General features: G+C 43.4%; 2 protein-coding genes across 2 annotated transcripts; both read right to left on the minus strand.

Annotated features, from left to right (window-relative positions):
* Window positions 1–2,043: 2,043 nt before the first annotated feature.
* Window positions 2,044–4,377, minus strand: LOC144702108 (cytochrome P450 85A-like). Its single transcript, XM_078573996.1, has 8 exons — window positions 4,152–4,377; window positions 3,628–3,949; window positions 3,392–3,541; window positions 3,075–3,326; window positions 2,907–2,993; window positions 2,633–2,818; window positions 2,382–2,506; window positions 2,044–2,295 (listed from the first exon to the last, which is right to left on the minus strand). The coding sequence occupies exons 1-8, from the start codon at window positions 4,340–4,342 to the stop codon at window positions 2,208–2,210; spliced, it is 1,401 nt and encodes a 466-aa protein (XP_078430122.1). The 5' UTR covers window positions 4,343–4,377; the 3' UTR covers window positions 2,044–2,207.
* Window positions 4,378–21,687: 17,310 nt separating this feature from the next.
* Window positions 21,688–22,179, minus strand: LOC144702539 (uncharacterized). Its single transcript, XM_078574589.1, has one exon. The coding sequence runs from the start codon at window positions 22,177–22,179 to the stop codon at window positions 21,688–21,690; it is 492 nt and encodes a 163-aa protein (XP_078430715.1).

The following is a 22,179-nucleotide window of genomic DNA, read 5'->3' on the forward strand; positions in this document are numbered from 1 at the left end:
GATAAATGCCCTTTCGTAGGTTATTGTCGATATGCATTAAATCTAAGATATAAACGAATCCTTCCATTAATGAAAAGATCTTACGATATTCGGCTCTGGCATATCAGATATCTGGCATCTGTTATCCGATATCCCCCACTGCGCCTATATCCAAACTGGTATCTGATATTGGGATCAGAAACCGTCGAAAATTTCCTGGGTATAAGATATCGATTGGTACAATATCAGATAGTGATGCCGCAAGGCAAACACTATGTGCATCTACAACTTTCACAATGAATTAATCACAATGGGCAGGTGATGTTTCCAAATCTTTATACTTCAGACATTATGTTGAACATCCTAGATTTGTAGCAACTCAATGTCGTCTGCACATCTGTCTCTCGTGTCACGCCGTAAGCTGTACATCATGGCAGAGATGATGGAGTAAAATAACTGTTTTTATGCTCTTTGTTTACGGTATTATTTTATTATTTCTGCGATAAGGAGGGGTGGGGTGAGTACGTGTCATTGACTATGTTGTACGTTAACACTATTCCACAACATCTTATCGTTGTTAAAACGCAGGTGAGCGTTTCGTAACTCTTCCGTCCAGCAATAGTCTGCACATCTTTCCCTCTTTTTTCCGTATCGATCTTACTATTTCTTTCTCACTCTCTTTTATCCCATAGGCCATCAGTGGATAGATATCTACCACGTAAATCTTATCTCCGCTTGGCTGGCTACCGGGTAGTGCCACGTCCCTCCCTCGGTCGTCTCTTTGGCCAGCTGCGACGTTGCGTTCGGCAGTCGGCAGAAGTGGGAGCCAGCCAAGTAATTTGACGACCGGAGGCCCCCAGGAAGGACCAGTGCGCGGAATAAGGAAATTACTTGCAAGAGGGGACCGTCTTCAGAATAAGGAAATTACTTGGACAAGACCAAGCGAACTATGTAACTGAATGAAAAAATATTTGCATAATACCGTCCTTAATAGGCGGTAATGACTAGTTTTTTACCGCTCTTTGTTGGTGACTCGGTTGTTTAGTGTTTCGGATGAAACCCTTTTTTATTACACCAGCACACCGAGTGACGTGCATACTTTAGAAAATTTAATTTTTTTTTCTTCCGACAGGCAGGCAACTCGGTCAAGTATTTCGCACAAGATCCCAGCTTCCGTTGTCATTTTAGAGCTCCATTGGCAACCCTTTCTCTTAATTGTATGACGTTGATTGGCTCTATTTCTCCTTTTTTTTGTGGGACTCATTGAGATAAGTTGTATTGTTAATGACTGTATGACCAGTTTGCCCATTTTTCTAGTCAGAGATGAATTGATATGTAATTAAATATTTCTCGTGTTCCATAATAGTAAATGGTTCTATCTTTAAGAGAAAGATGGGTCCAGTAACGACGTCGGAACCGACGTTTGGGGCGCCGATCAAGTATTAACCGATATGGCTGGCTGGATGTGATGGGCTGAGAGGAGCCGTAGCCGCATCAATCCTGGCGAGGAATTGGTCCCGGGAAACTCCTGTAGTCCTATAATAGTGGCCTTTGATTGCACTTGTTTCGGAGTCTTCTTAGGCGACATATTACACTGTAGACTGTTCGGCGACAAATTATCAACGGTGACGCTCTCACAGAGTGAAGTTACGGCTTGTAGAACAGCGGAAAGCGATAGAGAAGAGACGGATTTACCTTCTGGTTCTAGTTGCGTCTTTCTTTTTATGATGAGAGTGAAATATGAAATGAAGTTGAAAGACTAGACAGAAGGACGAGTCAACGCTGCGAGGTCCTTCTGCACGCGTGTCCTAGGGTAATGCAATAAGGGTTTTATGCCATAGGGCGAGTAAAAGCCTTGAGTCTCTGGCACTGCATTCTCATTGGTAGTGAAAGGGAACGCCATGCACATGGGTCCCCCATTAATGCGCCCTCTCCTACGTTCCTATCTTTTGTTTCTTAACAGACCAGTCATTCAAGCTCCACTCAGTAGACGTCTAGAGACACAGGGTCAAGGTATATCCGCTGCAAAGCTACTACCCCCTATGGAAAACATGCATCCCGATGTACTCTGCCTCTGAAGCCTAGGAAAGGCATTTACTCTCTGCCCTTTATGCACATTAGGCTTACAACCTCTGCCGTCTCAAACCATTTGTAAGAAGTAAACGCTCACACTCTCTCTCTGTCTCTCTGTCTATCTGACATTTGCGCTGGCTTAATCTTGAAGGAGATCAGATGTCCTGGATCCGAATATGAAGACCCTTCGCCGCTTCTACTCTTGGAAAGTGGAGTATCTCGTCATCGCCGACTTGCGTCCAGCTAAATCAAAAGAGGAATTGAAGTAGCATGATGAGATTTGCTTGCGAGACTGCGATCCCGAAACAGGGAAGGGGGAGAAGGCTTGCCTGTAGCGCGTCAGGAAATAGTGAAGAAATGTGGATATCTGGGCGATCCCAAGCTCCTTCCCTGGGCACAGTCTGCTTCCTCCTCCGAACGGTGTGAAGTTGGGGTGCGACTCCAAGCTCTTATCCTAGTACAGAAACGCGTCGGCCCAAGAGTCAGTAACGCACAAAAACTAAGTTGCCGGGTCGAACACAAATTAATAAACAAACAAATAAAATTAAAAAATGCCCGATAGGGGGAGGAATTTAGGAACCTGCCATCTCCATGGATTGAAGCGCAGAGGCTCAGGGTACTGAAAAGGGTCATAGTTACTCTCCCTCGTGTAAACGTAAATCTTCCATCCTCTGGGAATGGTAAAACCTTCTATCTCCAGGTCCTCTGTCGTCTTCCGCAAAACTCCATTGATTATCGTGGCTAACCTCAAGGTTTCAAAGATCACCTGCCATGAAACAAGACCGCCGATTTCTGCTCAGCATTGACCGCACAGTTTAATGTGGAAACGAAGAACAGGCTAGAGCAGAAGTTACCGCGCGGGTGAAGTTCATCGACTTGTAGTCCTCCCAGTTAATCGCGTCTTCCGCTGATTTTCTCCCCCTTATTTCCACGTGTTCATCCTTGAGACGGAAACCCATTTAATGTAATCAGATGACTCGGATTTCGCTCTGATGAAGGTAGAGATCAGGCGGCCATCTTACTCTGATTTCTTGAAGAGCTCTCGGATGATCATGAAGGTACTTGAGGCACATCATCGAAGTTGTCGAGACGGTTTCATAGCCGGCGTATAAAATAGAAATCAATAGATCTATCATCTGTTCGTCTGTGAGCTCGCTGGTCATTTTCGTTGCGCCGCTGATGAGAGAGCTTAGCATATCTTTATTCTCGTCGACGGCCAAGCCTCTCCTCTCTCGAACCAAATCACTGAGGATGCTCACTATTTTCTTCCTTGCCTGCAAATGAACTTACTATTACTTATACATCGAAAAAGAGGAAACGATGGATGATATATTTATACATGGAGTCCTCGGCGATAGCTTGTTCCAGGGAAATCGATGGGTAAAGACAAGGAACCGAGAAGGAGCTTATTGAATTCCTTCGATAAGGCATCCGCGCCATTCCCAGAGTCTATCCCGGCGACCAGCTTCAGCGCCGTCAAAAAGGACATCTGAGGAAAACCCACTAATTTGTGTTACAAAAATAATAGTTCTCTCATCTCGTTTATCTAAGTTCAAGGATCCAGCAAGAAACAACCTCCTTCATCTTCTCCTGAATATCGACGGTCTGGCCCCCCCAGTGTGAAACATGAGATCTTACGAAGGAGTCCAACTTGGGGAGGAGTTCCAGTCTGATGGCGGTAGGCCCCAGAAGGGAAAGAATAGCGCCGCGCATGGACTTGTGGAGGGCGCCATGAACGGCGGCGACGTTCCACTTGCCCAGTATGTCTATCATTGATTGAGGGTATCCCGGAACGATACCCTTTCCTTCGTTCATGAGGATGAACCTGTTCGCGTCTGCGTCCGAGGAGATGACTGTGGGGCACCCAAGTATGTGCGACTTGAAGAGATTTCCGTACCTACAGACGAACTGTCCATAGTTTAGACAGAGAGAGGATAATGGAAGAGTTGGAGAGATAGCTAAGAGAGAAAGATAAATATATCAAGATAGAGAGAATGAAAGAGTTAGAAAGAGTGCAAGCGTTTGCGAGCGATAAAAGAAATAGAAAAGGAAACATGGAGGAACCCCACTTGCTTTAGGGAGAAAAGAGAGAGAAAGACCTGGCACGCTGGTTCTTCATGAAGTTGGGGCCGCGCTTGAGAAACTCCATAGTCTCTCCCGCCAGCGGCCATCCCATGGTTCCGGGCGGAAGATGTTCGCCTCTACATCGAACATCATTCCATTTCGACAGAACTACGCATAGGAAGAGAAGTCCCACAAAGCCTCCCAAGGCCAGACCAACGCTCACCATGGCGTCTTCTCTCACAACCGATTCGTCTTTTCCCAAATCCAACGCCTGTCCGTCTTTATAAGAAACTACAGACAGGGATCTACAGAGAGAGGGAGATAATATTTAGTTCTTTACCGCGAGATTGACAGCCGTGTACGAAGGTCAAATTTCACACGTGCCCATAGACGGATAACATTCCCTCGCAGTTCCCAAAAGCTTCGTAATCGTTCGGGGTAAAAGATTCCACACACGTGCTGAGCCGAGTCCACTGCCCGGCCCGCAAGGAAACGTCTTCTCCCTCAGAGTGAGAGACACAGAGATACACATAAAACCAAAGATAGGTGACGTTTCTAGAGAGACAGAAATGGCTTAGGAGACAGAGCGCCGAGAGTAAGAAGATTGAAAGAATGTGGAGAGGGGACCGAGTTATTATTGAAGATAGAGAGAAAAATTGGATGTAGCCAGCGGTATCCGGCACGTGGTGGGCACCGAAGCCATCTTCTGCCCCATGAACAGTTCAGCATTTCTGCTTATCTTCTGCCTCGTCCCGTTGAACGGGCTTTTGGATGCTTGTGAACCCAGTATTGAAATTCTGTCGAAAACGAGTCAAACTTTTGTGGGAAGCCGACACTCATTATTTTTTCCCGGAAGAGTGTGCCATTTTCCAATTTTCATCTGAGATAGTCTTGATTTCTCTTTATTCATGCGGAGAAGTGGATGGCCGCTGTTGAGACACAAAAATAAGAACCAATCCGGAAGAAAAAACAGCATAAATTGTATCGGTAAACAATTTTACTCCGAGAACCTCTCTTAATAAAGGTAGATAACTAAGTTGAAATTCTTTGCAGGAAAAAAATTATTCTCTTTTTTTTCGTTCTGTAGATCTTAATCCAGTATTCATTGTGGTTTGTGAGTATTCTGAAAATCCTTTTTCCAATTTTATTACAATTTTTTGTTATTCTACTGCCATTATGTGAAATCTCTTATTTTATATAATATATGGTCAGGTATTGTACGGGTCTGTTCGGCCTGGTCAATTCAAGGTCCCTCCACGTGTGGCGAGGGTTTGGCCGCCATGGCTGGGCCTGGACGGGTCTCTTTGTGGTTGCCAAGCGCACGGGCTGCATTGGGAAGGGAAAACTGGCTGGGCGCCGCCGGCTTGGACAACTCTTTATGACGCTGGTGCAGCTTTCTCGGCAGCTTTTAGGAAGAAAACACAGTGACAGTAAAGCACACGACGGGGTAGGAGATGAGCTCGAAAGCTTCTCGATCCTCGTTGAAGCATAGAGGGTTAGATAACACGCCAAAGAGTATAATGACATCCCAAGTTTCTTTTCTTTCCCTTGTTATTCTCTCTTTCTTTCTTCCTTTCACCTCAGGAACAGAATTCCTGAATTCCTAAAAACGTGATTGAGAGGTATCAAAGAAGAAAGAAGAATATTTTTGTCTATCCGATATAAAAAAGACGGCGAATCAACATTTTGCCACATTTGATTCGACCCCGATGATAATCCGGCATTTGTCAGTAACGTATCAAAGATCTCCGTTTCAGTGGTACTATCAAACTTTTGGCTTGCCTTCTTTATTTTTCTTTATCCTGTTCTTCTCAATCATCTGCCAATTTGTTTGACGATTGAGACGGAGAGCCCTGTTGAAATGCTCGATTTCAGACGTTGACACGCTGCAATGCAGAAATTGTCAAACTTCGGCCCTGTGGGTAAGGTATTGGTGTGCGAAAGTTTGACAGTAGTTCGACGTCGCCTAGTGAGCGAATCCCGGTGAGCGTTGCGGTTGACCGGGGAAAGGCTGCCCGGTTCCTTCCCTCAGCCAAAGGACAAGAAACAGAGCTATCTTTTGCTGTTGATCCGCCGTTCATTGATCATCTTTACATAAACCCGGGTTGTCCTTTCCCTTGGTTTTTCAAAGGAGAAAGGACGGCATGAAATGGAAAATCTTCGACGGCTTGATGACCGAGGCATAGTGAACCATAAATGTCGACATCTCTTTCAAGTTCATATTGAAGATCTTGACGCTACGCTAATGCCAATCTTATCTACAGAAATATGAAGCAATTGAACTGATGGATCTAGTTCATCTGTGGAAGGATACATAGGATACATAATCTCTCATCAAAGACAGAAACATAATTATATCACAATCATGAAAAACGCGTCCACATTTCTCTGGAAGCTGATGGGATAGGTTATCGACTGTCTTTCCATATGATTGCGCACCCTAAGGCGACGAAGAGCGCTTAAGCTTCTCAGATAGGGACTAGGCTAGCAAGATGTTGGGGATTTGTCAGCCCCCCACCGCGGGAATGTGGGAGAGGGGGGACTTGACCAGACAAAGCCCCCCTCTAAGAGAGGGCGTTGCGAGGCGCCTCTTCTTATCTTGTCCTTTGTGAGGAAATGGCCCATTTGGTGGCCCATTTCTCTCTTATTTAAAGGGCTGTTCATCCCCCTTGAACCCTAATCTGTTTTAGCAGTCGTCAAGTGTTTTACTTGTTCATTCTCCTCTTCTTCTCTCTCCTCTAGTTTGTTTCATCACTCCTTGGTGGTTACTCTCTTGGTTTGGGAGTTGAAGGAGTTGCTCTATTGCACCACACGAGAAGCTAGTGCCCTGTATCGAGAGCCTTACACGTTGATGTCATGCCGGTGACGTAAAGAGGTTCTTGTTATTTGTCTCTATACGTTGACATTTATCTCGTCCGGGTTGATTTCGCATTTCTACCGTAGTGTTTTGGGTCGTTGTTTTCTTCAACGAGTTTCAACAAGTGGTGTCAGAGCCAGGTTGGTTGTTTTACTCAAATTTAATATGGCGTTGTCTTCATCTCGTTTTGATGTTGAGAAGCTAGACAGTTCGTCGAACTTTAACCTGTGGCAGCAGCGAGTGAATGATCTGTTAATCCAACAGGATTTAACGTTGACCTTAGATGTGTCGAAGCCTGATAATGTTACGGCAACTGATTGGCACAAGTATCACAGAAGGCCGCAACCACCATTCGGTCGTGATTATCCGATAGTGCTCTTTATCATGTTCTCAGCGACAAGGATCCCGCGGCGATCTGGGATAAGTTGGTGAAGCACTTTACATCGAAGTCGATGATGAGCAAGTTGCCGTTGAAGAGGAGATTGTTCGGGCTACGTATGGCTGAAGGTGCTGATTTATCTATTCATATTGATTATTTTAATCAGTGGATTACAAATCTAATGAAGATTGAGGCGGTGTTCTCCAACGAGAACAAAGTGATATTTTTGTTTGTTTCTCTTTCCGAGTCATATGATCACCTCGTGATGACCTTGTTGCATGGAAGCAAAGCGCCAGATCTTGACAAGGTTATTAAAACCTTAATGGAGCATTATCAGCGGAAGAAAGGAGCTGAAGATACCCATGGCAAGGCACTCTACGTGAAGAATGGGAAGGAACGTGGACGGTAGAAGGAGAAGGGGAAGTCGGTAGAGAAGAACCATCAATCCAAGTCTTTGACCAATTGGTTGATGACAGTGACATGTCACAAGTGTAATGAGAAAGGACATCTGCAAAGAGATTGCCCAAAGTTGAAGAATGGGAAGACGGATGCTGGTGAGACGAGCACTGCTAATGTCGCGAGAGTTGAAGAGGGTTGTGATGGAGACGTCTACTCTGCTCTGGTCGTGGCAGATGAATCAGTAGACTCATGAATTTTGGATTATGGTTGCTCTTATCATTTATGTCTTCATGCTGACTGGTTTCACTCTTATGCGAGTGCTTCAGGAGTTATTTCTATGGGGAACAATGCTCCTTGTAGGGTTGTTGATGTCGGACGTCGTCAAGACGTCGTCCGGTCGACACCGAGGGTAGCGGCTTGGTATTGAATCGAGATCTCAATCGGACGTCGCGGGCAGTGTCATCGTCCGAGAATGCGGATGGACTGGTAATATAAAGACGATGATGCGTGAAAGATCCTACGTGTAGTACGATGTGAGTGTCGTGATGCAGGGTTGCCATTCCAGGGATTGACGGGGTCGCTATGGATGAGGTCAAATGGACCTCCCGAACCTCGCCTGAGAGGGTCAAGGGCGAGTACGTTGCCGAACGAGAAATCCCGCTAGCATGCTCACACTCGTCGGGCTCGCTCGACTCGTACTGGACAGGTAAGACGAGCTGACGATCGTCATTTTCTCAACCTGTCTCGCTCTCACCTATTTCTAACCTGAGAACGGAGGAGGCAAATCGAAAGTGCATTGAAGAAAGTAAGAGACGTATAGAACAAAGGGCTGGGAAGTACCTTCGTCGCGCTGGCGACGGGTATTTGGAGGCGATTTGGAGGCCGATGGCTCCGGCGTTGACTGGTGCAGAAGCGAGGGTAGGCGAAAGCGCGAACGTCCTCTGGCGGGTGGGAGTTGTTGGCCGCGTGCAAGGCACTGGGTAGGTGCTCTGGTACGGTGTCGGCGGCGTGGTACGCAGGACGAAGGCGCGGGGCGGGCACTGCGAGCGACGAGCACGGCACGCCGCGAGCGCACGCGCAGATAGAGCGGTGCGCAGGCAGCACGGGGCGCAGACGGGGCGCTGTGCTTGGCAAACGCACAGGTAGGCGCGGGGCTTTGGTAAGCGCGGCGCGTGACGGGAGCAGCGAGCAGCCGAGTTGGCGCACGGCCCCGGGGACGGCGTTGCTGAACGGCGGCGGTCGGGAGCCGGAGGGGTGGCGACGGAGCTGGTCGGCAGAGAAGCGCGGCGGCGGCGGTCGGGAGCCGGAGGGGCGGCGACGGAGCTGGTCGGCAGAGAAGCGCGGCAGCGGCGGTCAGACCTCGCTGCGAGGGTGAGGCAGCTCGGGCGAGGTGATAGAGGCGGACGGCGGGAAGGACTACGGTGGGGAAGACCAAATGAGCAGCGGCGGAGCTGGTCGAGCGGGGTAGCTCAGCGACGACTGGGGCGGCGGGCGGTGGTAGGAGTGGCGAGCAATGGCGGGAGGACGACTGGCTGCGCGTGGACGACGGCTGATGGCAGGAACGACGGCGGCGGCACTCGGGAGGTCGGCAGCGGCGTCAGGCAACAGGCAGCGGGGCTCCGAGCAGGAGGTGGCCAGCGTCCTCTTCTTCCTTCTTCTTCTCTCTCCTTCCTCTCCTTCTTCTCTTCCTTCCTCTTCTTCTTCCTTCTTCTTCTTCTTTCTTCTTCTTCTTCCTCCTCCATGATCGTGACTCGTGGAATTCCAAATACGTTATAACTTTTCAAAATGAAAATCAAGAAGTGTTTAGGGGAGGGCGCCCTCCCCTCCCTTTTATAGGAGAGAGGAAAATGGGCCCCCATAACAACAAAAGGAAAAAGAAAAAGGAAGGAAATAAAAAAAGGGGGTTGTAAGACCCACTAAGGTAGGGGGAGGGGAAGATATCCTCATATGGGTCCTTCCCCTCACTACAATGACAAAATGAAGGATGAAAAGCGACGAAAGAAAATAAGGACGAGTAAGTAGAATGATCCAACGATGAAGATGGCGCGTCGTCATGTCGAGTATCTGAACCCGGGGTCGCGCGTCGCTATTGTGGCTCGTCGTGTCGGCTGGACGCGTGTTGGTGGTGGGCTAGACGACAGCGCTGGTTCCTCGAGTGACGGCTCTAGGATGTCAGACAGTGCCGCGCCATCAGTTGTCGGCGTTGGAACGGTGAAGATCCAGATGTTTGATTGAGTAATTAGAGTATTGGGAAATGTGCGACACGTGCCGGAGCTACGACAGAATTTGATTTCCCTTGGTTATTTGGAGGCGAATGGCTGCACATTCAAGGCTACGGACGGACTATTGAAAGCTTGTAAGGAAGCGCTCGTTGTGATGAAGGGGGGATGTCTACGAGCCAATATTTACAAGCTTGAAGGGAGCACTGTGATTGGTGGAGCTGTAGTTGCTACACCACATGAGCCGATGACGGATGACACACTCTTGTGGCACTTGCATTTGGGCCATATGAGTGAGACCGGTATGCAGAAGATACATGCACAAGGGTTGCTACCTGGGGTGAGGTCTTGCCAATTGGATTTTTGCAAGTACTATGTCATGGACAAATAGTGCAGGGTGACATTCAAGGCGGCATGACACTAGCGGTGTCATGGATTATATTCGTGCTGATGTGTGGGGCCCCATTGACGTGATGAGCTGTGGAAGTGCTCAATATTTACTGACCTTTGCTGATGATTTTTGTAGGAAAGTTTGGGTTTATTTCTTGAAGCACAAGTCGGATGTCTTCTCGCGGTTCAAGACTTGGTGCGCAAGAGTTGAGAACCAAACGGGGAGGAAGATCAAGGTCTTGCGGACTGACAATGGTGCTGAATTTCTGAATTTGACCAGGTCTGTGCAGAGCATGGTATTCGTCGTCATTTAACTATGAAGAAGACCCCTCAGTAGAATGGTGTTGCAGAACGCATGAACCACACAATTGCAGAGAAAGCATGGTGTTTGCGGTTGAATGCTGAATTGTCCAAGGAGTTCTAGGTAGAGGCAGTTCAGATGGCGACGTATTTGGTGAATAGGTCGCCAAATTCAGCTCTTGATGGGAAGGTGGCTGAAGAGGTATACACTGGAAAACCTGTGGACTATTCCATGTTACATGTATTTGGCTGTCCAGGTTATGTCCTTACACCTGTTGATGAGAGATCGAAGCTTGATCCAAAGTCCAAGAAGTGCAGTTTCTTAGGGTATAGTAACGAAGTGAAGGGCTATCGGCTTTGGGATCCGGAAGCGCAAAAGATTGTGTTCAGCAAGGATGTGGTTTTTGATGAAAATCACATGGTGAAACCTTCCAATGAGCAGGGAGATCAGAGTTCAAGTGGTGGCAATGTCCAAGAGAGGACCTAGGTGGAGGTGGAGAACGTGCAGATGCCACCCAATTCAGTTGACAATGGAGGATCGACTGATGAGGCCGTAGAGAATTCTGAGAGCATTGCTATTAAGTGGGCGAGGTGGGAGACGAGGCCGCCTGCACGTCTTGATGATTATGTGACTATTGCTTTGTTTGCAGGAGATGGAGAACCAACATCTTTCAAGGAGGCACTGAATTGCCCCGAGAAAGTGAGATGGCTGCAGGCGATGTCCAAGGAACGCGCATCCTTGGAGAAGAACCAAACATGGGAGTTGGTGGAGCTTCTAGCAGGGAAGCATGCTATTAGATGCAAGTGGGTGTTTAAGAAGAAGGCGCCACTTTTTGATACAGAGCAGCCATCATACAAAGCACGGATAGTCGCAAAGGGCTTTGCTCAGAAATAGGGAGTTGATTATAATGAAATCTTCTCACCTATTGTGAAACACACATCTATTCGCATGGTGTTAGTCATTGTTGCGCATGAGAACATGGAGTTGGAGTAGTTGGACGTGAAGACGGCATTCCTTCATGGTGATTTGGAGGAAGTGATCTACATGTAGCAACCTAAAGGCTTCATTGTACCGAGGACAGAGAACCTTGTTTGCAGGTTGAAGAAGTCCTTGTATGGGCTGAAGTAGTCTCCGAGGCAGTGATACAAGGAGTTTAACTCATACATGGTGCATATTGGCTATTTGAGGTGCGAATTTGATTGTTGCGTCTACATGAGGATGTGTGATGATGCTTCTCGTATATATTTGATGCTCTAGATGGATGATATGCTTATTGCTTCGAAGAATTTACATGAGATTGGACAGTTGAAAGTATTATTGAGCAGGGAATTTGAAATGAAGGATATTGGAGATGCAAAGAAGATCCTTGGAATGGAGATTCATAGAGACCGTGTGAATGGTCATTTATGGTTGATTCAGAGGAGTTATCTTGAGAAGATTTCTGACCTGTTTGGCATGAGGAATGCTAAAGTAGTGAATACTCCTCTGGCTTACCATTTCAGGTTGTTCGTTGCTTTAGAGACCTGAAGCTGCTCAAGACATTGCTGAAATGAAGTCTATTCCCTATGCTAGTGTCGTTGGTTCTCTCATGTATGATATGATCTGTACAAGGCTAGATATTGCTCACGTAGTTGGACTGGTGAACAGGTTTATGAGCAATCCGGGGAAGGAGCATTGGAGCGCAGTGAAATGGACTCTTCGATACTTGAAGGGCATAACTGATATGGGAATTCTCATCAACAAAGGGAGTTCGCTTTCAGTACGTGGTTATGTTGATGGTGATTTTTCAGGTGACACTAAAAATCGAAGATCCACGACCGGTTATGTGTTTATGTTGGCTGGTGGACCTATGAGCTGGAAGTTGACACTTTAGTCAACTGTTGCATTGTCTACGACGGAGGCGTTGTACATGGTGGCAACTAAAGCTGCTAAGGAGGCCTTGTGGTTGAAGGGTTTGTTCAAAGAACTCGACATTTCTCAAGGTGGAGTTCCTCTGTTATGCAATAGTCAGAGTGTCATTTTCTTGGCAAAGAATCAGGTCTATCATGCACGGCCGAAGCACATTGACGTGCAGTATCACAAGATCCAGGAACTGCTGAACTCTGAGGAAATTATTCTTCAAAAAGTGCACACGGAGGAGAATGTCACGGATATGTTGACGAAGGTAGTCACGGCAGAGAAGTACAAACATTGTTTGGACTTGGTGCATGTTGCAGGTACCTTGATGGAAGTAGAGCGCCTACGACGTGGGAAAGCGACAAGAACACCTAGCGCGACTAGGTGTCTGCCAAGGTGAAGTTTGTTGGGGATTTTTCATGCCCCCCACTGGGGGAATGCAAGAGAGGAGAGGCTTGACAAGACAAAGCCCCCCTCTAAGAGAGGGCACGGGAATCGAGGTGCCTCTTCTTATCTTGACCTTTGTGATGAAATGGCCCATTTGGGGGCCCATTTCTCTCTTATTTAAAGGGGTGTTCATCCCCCTTGAACCCTAATATGTTTTAGCAGCCGTCAAGTGTTTTACTTGATCATTCTCCTCTTCCTCTCTCTCCTCTAGTTTGTCTTCATCGCTCCTTAGTGGTTACTCCCTTGGCTTGGGAGTTGAAGGAGTTTCTCTACTGCACCAAACGAGAAGCTAGTGCCCTGCACCGAGAGCCTTGCACGTTGACGTCACGCCGGTGACGTAAAGAGGTTCTTGTTATCTATCTCTATACATCAACATTTATTTGGTTCTGCATTTCTATAGCAGCGTCTTGGGTCGTTGTTTTCTTCAACGAGTTTCAACAGAAGAAAGTCAACTCAATTTACCAAAATTTTCCTTCTTTCAAATAACCTAGGACAAATTTTTAGTTGATTATATGCCCAAATTGCATCAGCTTCTCAACTGATGCTTGCATATTTTTTCTTGAGAATGGCGTCTCATCCAGTTTAGTGTGTAATAAAAGTTCCACCTAAGATAAACCAGCCCACAAGAGATAGGAATTTTCTAACTATTGACTACAAAGTAAGCCGTCCGGATCCGAGTTTTCAGAGGATTGCTCATACTTTTCATAACCAGCAATTGACCCTCCTTTATGATTTTATTTTGGGATCTGCTAATTTATCTTCCATCTTGTCTAATACACAAGATTTTTGGTATCTTTTTTGATGTTATAAAATAACTATTATGGTTCTCTAGTGAGGCTAATATTACCCTATTCCTTTGATACATCCATTATCACTGACAACAAACCTGAAAATTCTACATATCCATCCAAACCGGAATTCATTTTTAATATTTTAACTCTTAGGTCACTGATAATCTAAAAAAGGTATATTTGACTTTATTTTTATGACAGTTTATATATTTAATGAATTATTAAGCATATTTTCATTAAAGGAAAGCACATATCTATAGATATTTAAATTCATACATGAAAAATGATGATTGAAATTATTATACATTTAGATAATGATTGCAAACTAATTTTTGGTATCTATCGAATAATTTATATACATATTAAACTAGAATATAATGCTCTATATGTATGTGTTTTAAGACTATTCTAGTCACTTGTCAGGGTAAATTTCAATTTTGATGGTCATGATATAACAGTTTAATATTTTGGATAATATTTATAGTTTCACTAACACTTATGATTAGGTATCGATTTGCCAATAATATGCCAGTCAAACTCAAAACCTAAATCATACACGTGCATTGCCAATGAGATATAATTAAAAGGTGGCATCAATGTATTCTCCTTATAAATAAAAAATAAAACCAAATGGACTAAATAGTTTAGAGGATTGCTAATTTAAATATATTATCAAAACTTTAAATTTTTTATAAGTAGGAAACTTTGCGATAAAGGATGACAGGACAAATAGTGTGCATTATGATTTCACCATCAAGTAGTTTGAGGTATATAATTCCATGTCAAATGTGAGTGTAAAGTTCTGTATTTTTGTGAGTATGATTTCATGTCTGACTTTTTGGAAAACTATCAATAACCTTGAACAGATGTCCAAATTTAATTGATAAATTGTTGATTGCCAAAATTATTCCAAATTTATAATGTAACAGATGGACATTATGTCACCATTTGCAACTCTTACCACCATTTTTTGTTTAAGTTCGTTAAAAGAAATATGTAATCATAATTATTCCAGTGTGATGCTTATAACAAAATCTATGAATGCATGTAATGACCAAGTGAGTTATGATGAGATCATAGTAAATCAACAACTCTTCTTTAAATGTTCAGTCTTAATATTCCTATTCATTAGATAGTCGAGATGTTGACGAGTCACAATTCAGGCATGTAAATCAATATTCACTAGAAGTTTTGAGAAGCCAAATAGATGAAAGAGGTATGCATTTTTGTGTTAAATTCCTCCTTTATGCAATATTTCAGTCATTATGTAAAACGTCACATTTTTAATAGGTTTTTGCGTTAATGAGCATAGTATGAAATGTGACGGTTAAATAAAAAGAAAGTAAAATAATTCATAAAAGAAAAAAGAATAATAATAAAATAGATAAAAAGGGCCTTTAAGACTGCCAAGGCGCAGCCAAGCCGAGCGCGCCGCAGGCGCCATCCGCAGCCGCAGCCCTGGTTGCTGCCGTAGGCGGCACACGTAGCACAAGCCCAGGCCAGGCCAACCTCAAAGCAGCCCGAAGGATTCAGATCAGCGCTTAAGGTAAGTAAGAGTTTGTTTTTAATATCTGTATAGGGAAGCACATAATTTATATACCGTTTGCGTATTTTAAAACAATCCATATGGGATTGCGAAATCCCATTTCTCAGGTGCAATCGGGCTGGGCCGTCAGTCGTGTTTGAGAAATGACCGCGGCGCACCGGGCCGCAATCTTAAATAATCTTCAAACACAACTCGACCGGGCTTCAAGCCAACCTGGCCCAAAGTCCGTGTCGGTTCGGGCTTTATTAAGTGGTGCGTTATAATCTTGATCGTCGATCTTCCTTCGGAAGATCGAACAGTCAAGATAGCCTTTAAATGTCTTTTATTTTTCCTCTTTTATTTCAGGTCGACAGCTCAACGCGAAGCACCGATGCAGACAAATCCGATGCATTCAACTGACCTCATGGCTGACGTGGCTCACCGATGGAGCAGGGGTCTACCGAAGTTAAAGGGGTCCACGGCCATGATTTAATCATAGCCATTGAACTCTAAATGATGCAGATCTAATGCTCAGGGGGTCTCTGCAGTTTCTTCACCCTCGTCCGTCGTCTTCATGGCCGGCTATGTCACTCCGGCGACGAGAAGTCAGATTTCCGCCGCTCGGTCGCCGGAGATGTCATCGGAATGGTCCCATACCGGTCAGGAAGGTCATCCGACCATTCCTGACCTATAAAAAGATCTTAAGTTGCGATAAAACTATATTTTCATCGCTGAACTTAGAGCTTTACAAGTTTCATTTGTTGCACGGTGGAGAGCCAATTTCTCCTTCTCTCTTTCCGGTTCTCTCGGTCTTAGGTAGTAACAGTTCCATGACCTGAAGGGAGGACTGAAGGAAGAAGACATTCAAGAAAGATCAACAATCTTACTTGAAGGAAGACACGGCTGGAACTGAGGTCTGAAGCCATTGGCGACCTCTGTCCTCCGCCAAATCCGGTAAGAATGATATTTTAATTTCTAGCTCAATCAATAGATCATTTAGTGTTAAGAAAGGTTGAGGAGTTAGCCTCAATCCACTTCTCGAAATTGAAGAAATCAAATTCTATTTCGAGAAGAAGAATTAAAAAAATATAAAAACGTTCTATGAGTCATTTCTTCGATTACATTGTGTGCAATCTTTAAATCAATTTTTCTAAAAATCAATTTAACTACTTTTAACACGATCACAAACACCAAAAGGATTACCAAAAAAATCACGGAATGTATACTTCTTAGTATACATCATATTCTGATAAAACTCATTAAAAAGTATCTCTTCTACCACTTAAAAAGAAAGCACCACAATTTTAAATCTCATCTTAGGCATTTAAATAAACACCTATCGGTCTTTGTTAACTCTCTTTCTCAATAGTTGAATTCAACTCTAACTGCCAATCCCTACGCAGACGACCTTGCTCATCTCTATACACTTTTGAGTAAGTTTACATATACAAGTTTTTATTTGATCAAAGTGAAAATAACAACGACCCAACGTTTTACACCCCATTTTTGCCGTCGTCAGATGTACTTCTAATTATCTAGATATAATAGCACTATACTACTTATATAATAAGTATGGCTGATCTTGGGGCCATTTAGTATGGAGAAACTAATGCAAAATGATGGGTGCTCTTTGGAGAAAGAGTTCTCCGAATTGATCCATATAGTTCCCTCAAGTGATATTTGATAATTCAGATTTTGGGGTAATTAGTGATGAGCTAACTTCACTAATTAGTGTCGTTGGCTTATCCAAATTAAAACAACAAAAATTTATAAGAATCTTACTAGCGTAGGGAGAGTAAGGGTCGATCCACAGGGAGCAAGGGTTTTTTCTTAGGAATTTGTGCTTTAGTTATGTATTTTTTAATAATTTTAGAAGTAGGTTTACTACATATGAAGATAAATAACTAATTAAATAAAAATATATAACAAAGAAAAATAAAATATTATAATAATATTAATAGGCAGAAAATAATTTTTTGGGATTTTTTAGGAGTCTTTTAAAACAAAATAGGAAATGAAACAGTTTGGCGCTTTGGACTTGGTCAAAATTTGGCTAAGTCCGGATGCCAAATGGGGAAGGTGGCTTGGTGGAGGAGAGAGAAAAAATGCACTACACTAAATTCACTCTAGAGTGAGTTCTAGAATGAATTTTAGAGCGTGGTTAGATGCATTGGAACCGTCTGGATATTGGCTAGCTGATTTAAGACTAAAAAAATACATAAAAGATGAACAGAAAAGAGTGAAAAAGGATAAATAAGAAGGTAACCTCTTTGTCACACCCGCCAAGGTCCAAGGGACTTCTTCTTCTCCTTTCCACCAGCTTCTTCAGCCCTGGATGCTTCCTGCTCAGCCTGGCACTCACTGAGGTGAATGGATCTATGACTCAATTGCACTTAGGCCACTAAACATTACTTTGGATTGAATCACAAGATGAATATTACAATAGGGTGAAGGGTTTTATATAGGGAGAGAGAGTAAATGAGAGCCATTGGATTTTTAATACAATGGATGGCCAGATCTTCTTTTCAGGGTCATGATCCGCGTCCATTATGGTCCTCCCATCAGCATTGAGACCTTTGAAATACCCCCTGGACGTTCAAGGTTTCTTTCCTTAATTAGCATTAAAGGTGCTATCTTCAAGTCTCCACACTTGGATGTTTTGTGGATTGAATGGCTGGATCTTTTTCTCTGGCTTGGATCCACGCCCAAGGTTGTCCTCCAATCAGCATTTAAGCCCCTGAAATGTCCATAAATAATCATGACTGGACCTTCCCCTCGCCCTCCTTTCTTTGGCCCAACATGCCTCTCATAGTGGGTTTAGTGGAGCTTCCTTAATGGGCCATTAGACTAGAGCCAACTGTCTTGCTTTGGGCCTTCTTTCTTGGCCCAGGGTTGTGGCTGAGCCTGCTCCTCTGTTCCAAATAGCTTCCTCTTCATTTAAATATCCAGTTTATTCATGAAAGTTTCACCTAATTCCTGCGTCTTCCACATCAACTAAGAAGAGAGTGAGATTCATTCCACTTAACTCATTGAGTTAAGTGGGGTTGGTCCCACAAATGATAATAATTAACTCCAAATTATAAAAAGGTGATTTTATTTCATGATATTTCACAATTTAACATAAATGTTGATAATATATTCAGATAAAAATAAAGAAGTAGATAAATTAGCTAGAATTGCACATATTTATTACTATCATTTTGGATTTATCAGTATTATGCCTAAATCTCAATTAAGTTGATTCATTTCATGGTCCTATAAGTAATATGTTGGCCTGAGATACTAAGGACCTCTCGTGGATGGACAACTATGTTTTAAATATAGCTTACAAGTCTCTAACCGTGGGATTGAGTTAAGTCTTAGGTCAGATATATCAAAAAGCACATAGAGATGATTGAGTTGTTAAGATGGGATCATTCACCCTTAGTTTAAGAGGAGATTGACTCAACAAAGACGATGTAGCTAAATCATGTATGCATAAGGACATCGTATAGGGCTTTCTCCCATGACCTCCCTTACACATTAGTACTAACTAAATGAGAGATAAGGATTTCAAGAGTCTTGTGTACAAGATATAAGATAATCAATCCGGTGAAGGTTCTATGAGAGAGATGGAATGTTACTCTGTATCTATTAGAGCACAAGATATAGTTTTTCACCCCGCGGGCTATTAGTTAACCTATAACTTGATAGTTAACATGATCTTTAATAACCTATAAGTTATATATTTAATTAATAAGGTAGTATAGTAATTGTTTTTTAACATTGAATTTATTAACTAGAATGATTCGTGGGCCTAGAAGGTCATAAGCATAAAAGTATAAGGGCATTGGTGGACGTATTTTTACTTAATGTACTTTTGTGAAAAGCTTAAGTATAAATAGGTGATGGGCATCCATTTTAAGCACCAAGGACAACCAAAGTTGGGCAGCCCCTGTCCACCCTTTTTATTTCTTTTGATTTTCTCCGTCAACCAAGAAGTGTGCCTCCATGGTGAGAAGATCTACTAGAGCTTCAAGAAGAGTTAAAGAGGAAGTGTTTATATCAGTTTTAGATTCCATATCAACTTTCACCAAAATTATCATACTTATATTTACATTATGTATCTCCTTGAAATTCAATTATGATTTTTTTAATTAACTAATACAAAACCAATAGTAAAAAACCTAAATATAAAGATATCAAAAAGGTCCATTTTTGTAATTGATTTTTATTTGAAATATTATAATTTAATTATTTCAATAATTATATATTTACATATTTTAAAAAACCTTAAGGCAGTGAAGGTTACTCATTAACTGTTTAAATAAATATAAAATAATACATTTATATAAACTTACTGTGTTTCCTATTTTTTAAAAAAATATAAATTCTGTAGATGATTTATTGCGCAGTATTAATTACTTGAATGAAAATGTCTTGAAGTAGAGATTAGCGTAGATTAGGAAATGTGAAGTCATAATATGCTCAAAAAATGCATGTATATTTAACAGTGTATGTATTTAGTAGTTTATATTATAATGAAAATGTTCATGGCGTTTATGAAAACATGATTTTTTTAAAAAATATAGAATGTATTTTTCCTTTATAGATATTAAAAAAGTATGAGAAAAAATTATATTTAGGGACTAGATAATATTATTCTTATATTTACTTTGTGTATACTAGTGGGGCCCGCTCGCAATGCTCGCTTCCGGTGTAGAGAAGAGCTAGAAAGCAGGGTTGTCCTCATTATGGGAGATAAGAAAAAATACCATCTTCTGCCACTCAAAAGAACCACACAGATCTGAAGCTGGCAGACAGATGACAGGGAAGGAAAAAAATCAAGGATCTTTTGTTTGGGTTACATGCTGGGGTAGCATAGACAACGGGTAGCGGAGCAGACCTCACCTGGTCCCTATGCGTCAATTTTGCCAATTCCTTCTTTGCGTCGAAGCTTCTCGCCTTCGCTGTCGCCAATGAAAATTCTGTAATGCAGATCCACCAAGATAATTATCCGGCTGCTACGGTAAGAAAAATAATTTGAAATAAAGTAGAGTATAAGTTTACATTTTGTATCATGTGTAGTTAGTGTCTTGATTTAGAGAACGTTTCTCACTCGGGGGGGAGGGGTTTCCTTGGTTGCAGGTTGAGGAAGACGGGGCGAGAGAGGATCTCAATACTTAAATATGAAGATGCATTTTGCGTTTTGGCAGCAATGCGGTTGCACTGCCACTCATCTTCAGTGGCTTCGTTGGATGACAAAGGGCAGTGGACGAAGCATAAGCTCTTTTTATGAAGGAAGAATGTAATAGAGATGGTGCCCTAGTAGGGAGAGAATATGAGGGGGAAAAGATAAGGGAGGAGTTGCTGGCCTCGTTGCCCATGAATCCCATGGTGCCGCATTGGGACGGTCGGGAAGCTTAGCTAGCGGACATAATTCTGTAGGCTTCCTCTCTGCCACACAATCTGGAGAATTCCACCATATGTTGGCTCACCATGATGAAGAACTCCTTGGCTTGGCCCTCTTTCACGGGGTGGTTCTTCTATCCGGCAACGATGATGATGAAGATGTCAACGATGATGATGATGACTGGTTAAGTGCAGCATGAATGTTAGAACGGCTTCCTAGAAGCTGAAATTAAAGGGATGTTAGTTTTCGAGTATTTTTGCAATGATAAGAGATATAGAGAGATTGAGGGTGTACCAGAGGTAGTAGGCGTAAATATCAAGATGCAGATTGCATCTTGGCCCGATGCGATTTCACTACCTATTGTCTCCGGCGGCCCCATCAGATGACAAATGGCAGCGAACAAAGCAGAAGGTCTTAGTATGAAGAAATAAGCTAACGGAGATGCGCCCTGGTAGGGAAAGATGAGATTACATAGAGAGAGAGAACAGAGGAGGGGGAAAAAGTAAGGGAGAAGTTGCCTGCCTTGTTGCCCAAGAAGTGCAAGGTGCTGCATTGCAATAACGGGGAAGCTCAGATGACGAAGATTCTTCCTCGTGGTGTCTCTCAATCACACGATGAGAAGGATTCCAACCCTGTGTCGGCTCGTCACGGTGAAGAACTCCTAGGCATGGACCTCTTTCACAGGATGGATCTTCTGCCTTGAATATGATGTAATGATGACGTCGACGATGATGATGGTGATCAGTTTAGTGAAGCACAGATGAGGGAACGGCTTCCTGGGAGCTAAAATTAAGAAGGATCTTAGTTTTGAAAGATTATGGTGATGAGAAGGTAGAGAGAGAGTTTGAGGTTGTACTTGAGAACGTAGAAGCTCATCTTCTACGACCTTCTACCTGACATCTCCTAATGGAAAACCTCTATGTAACAGGCAGGCCATTTGCACCGTGACACAGGCAGGCCATTCGCACTGCCATCTCAGAACACAATTCCTGCTGGATCGATCCGCATCCTTGAGAGAGCGACATAGAGTTGGCCGTGAGTGAAAAGTAGGTTTGGTTGATATAACCCCACTGTGTCGAGAGTATGACCCCAGGATTTGTTAATCGTCATCGCGAAGGCCAGCTGAACTGGGAATTGGAGACGCTTGAATCGAAATGGAAACCTCGATTGAGATGGGTAGAGCACAATCCGTGGTAGGAGATGGACTTCATCGTAGAAATTTCCTTGGCTGACGATTGTGGCTTGTAGCATTGTCGGGAAAAAGCAGTCCACTTGAAGCCTGGTCTCGTTGCATAGACCTTGCAGTGTGTTCAAGTTTTGGAGAAGGATCACGATGCAGCTGATCTTGAGTTGGAGCTTGTGGAGCGGCATTTTCGCATCATCAATTGTGTTTAGGAACTCTGTTGGGTAGAGAGATTCATTGTTGACTTCACTTGGAGGGATTGCATCGAAGCTGAAGTACTCCAT

Source organism: Wolffia australiana, chromosome 4, assembly GCF_029677425.1.
Source record: "Wolffia australiana isolate 7733 chromosome 4, ASM2967742v1".
NCBI classification, from domain to species: Eukaryota; Viridiplantae; Streptophyta; class Magnoliopsida; order Alismatales; family Araceae; genus Wolffia; species Wolffia australiana.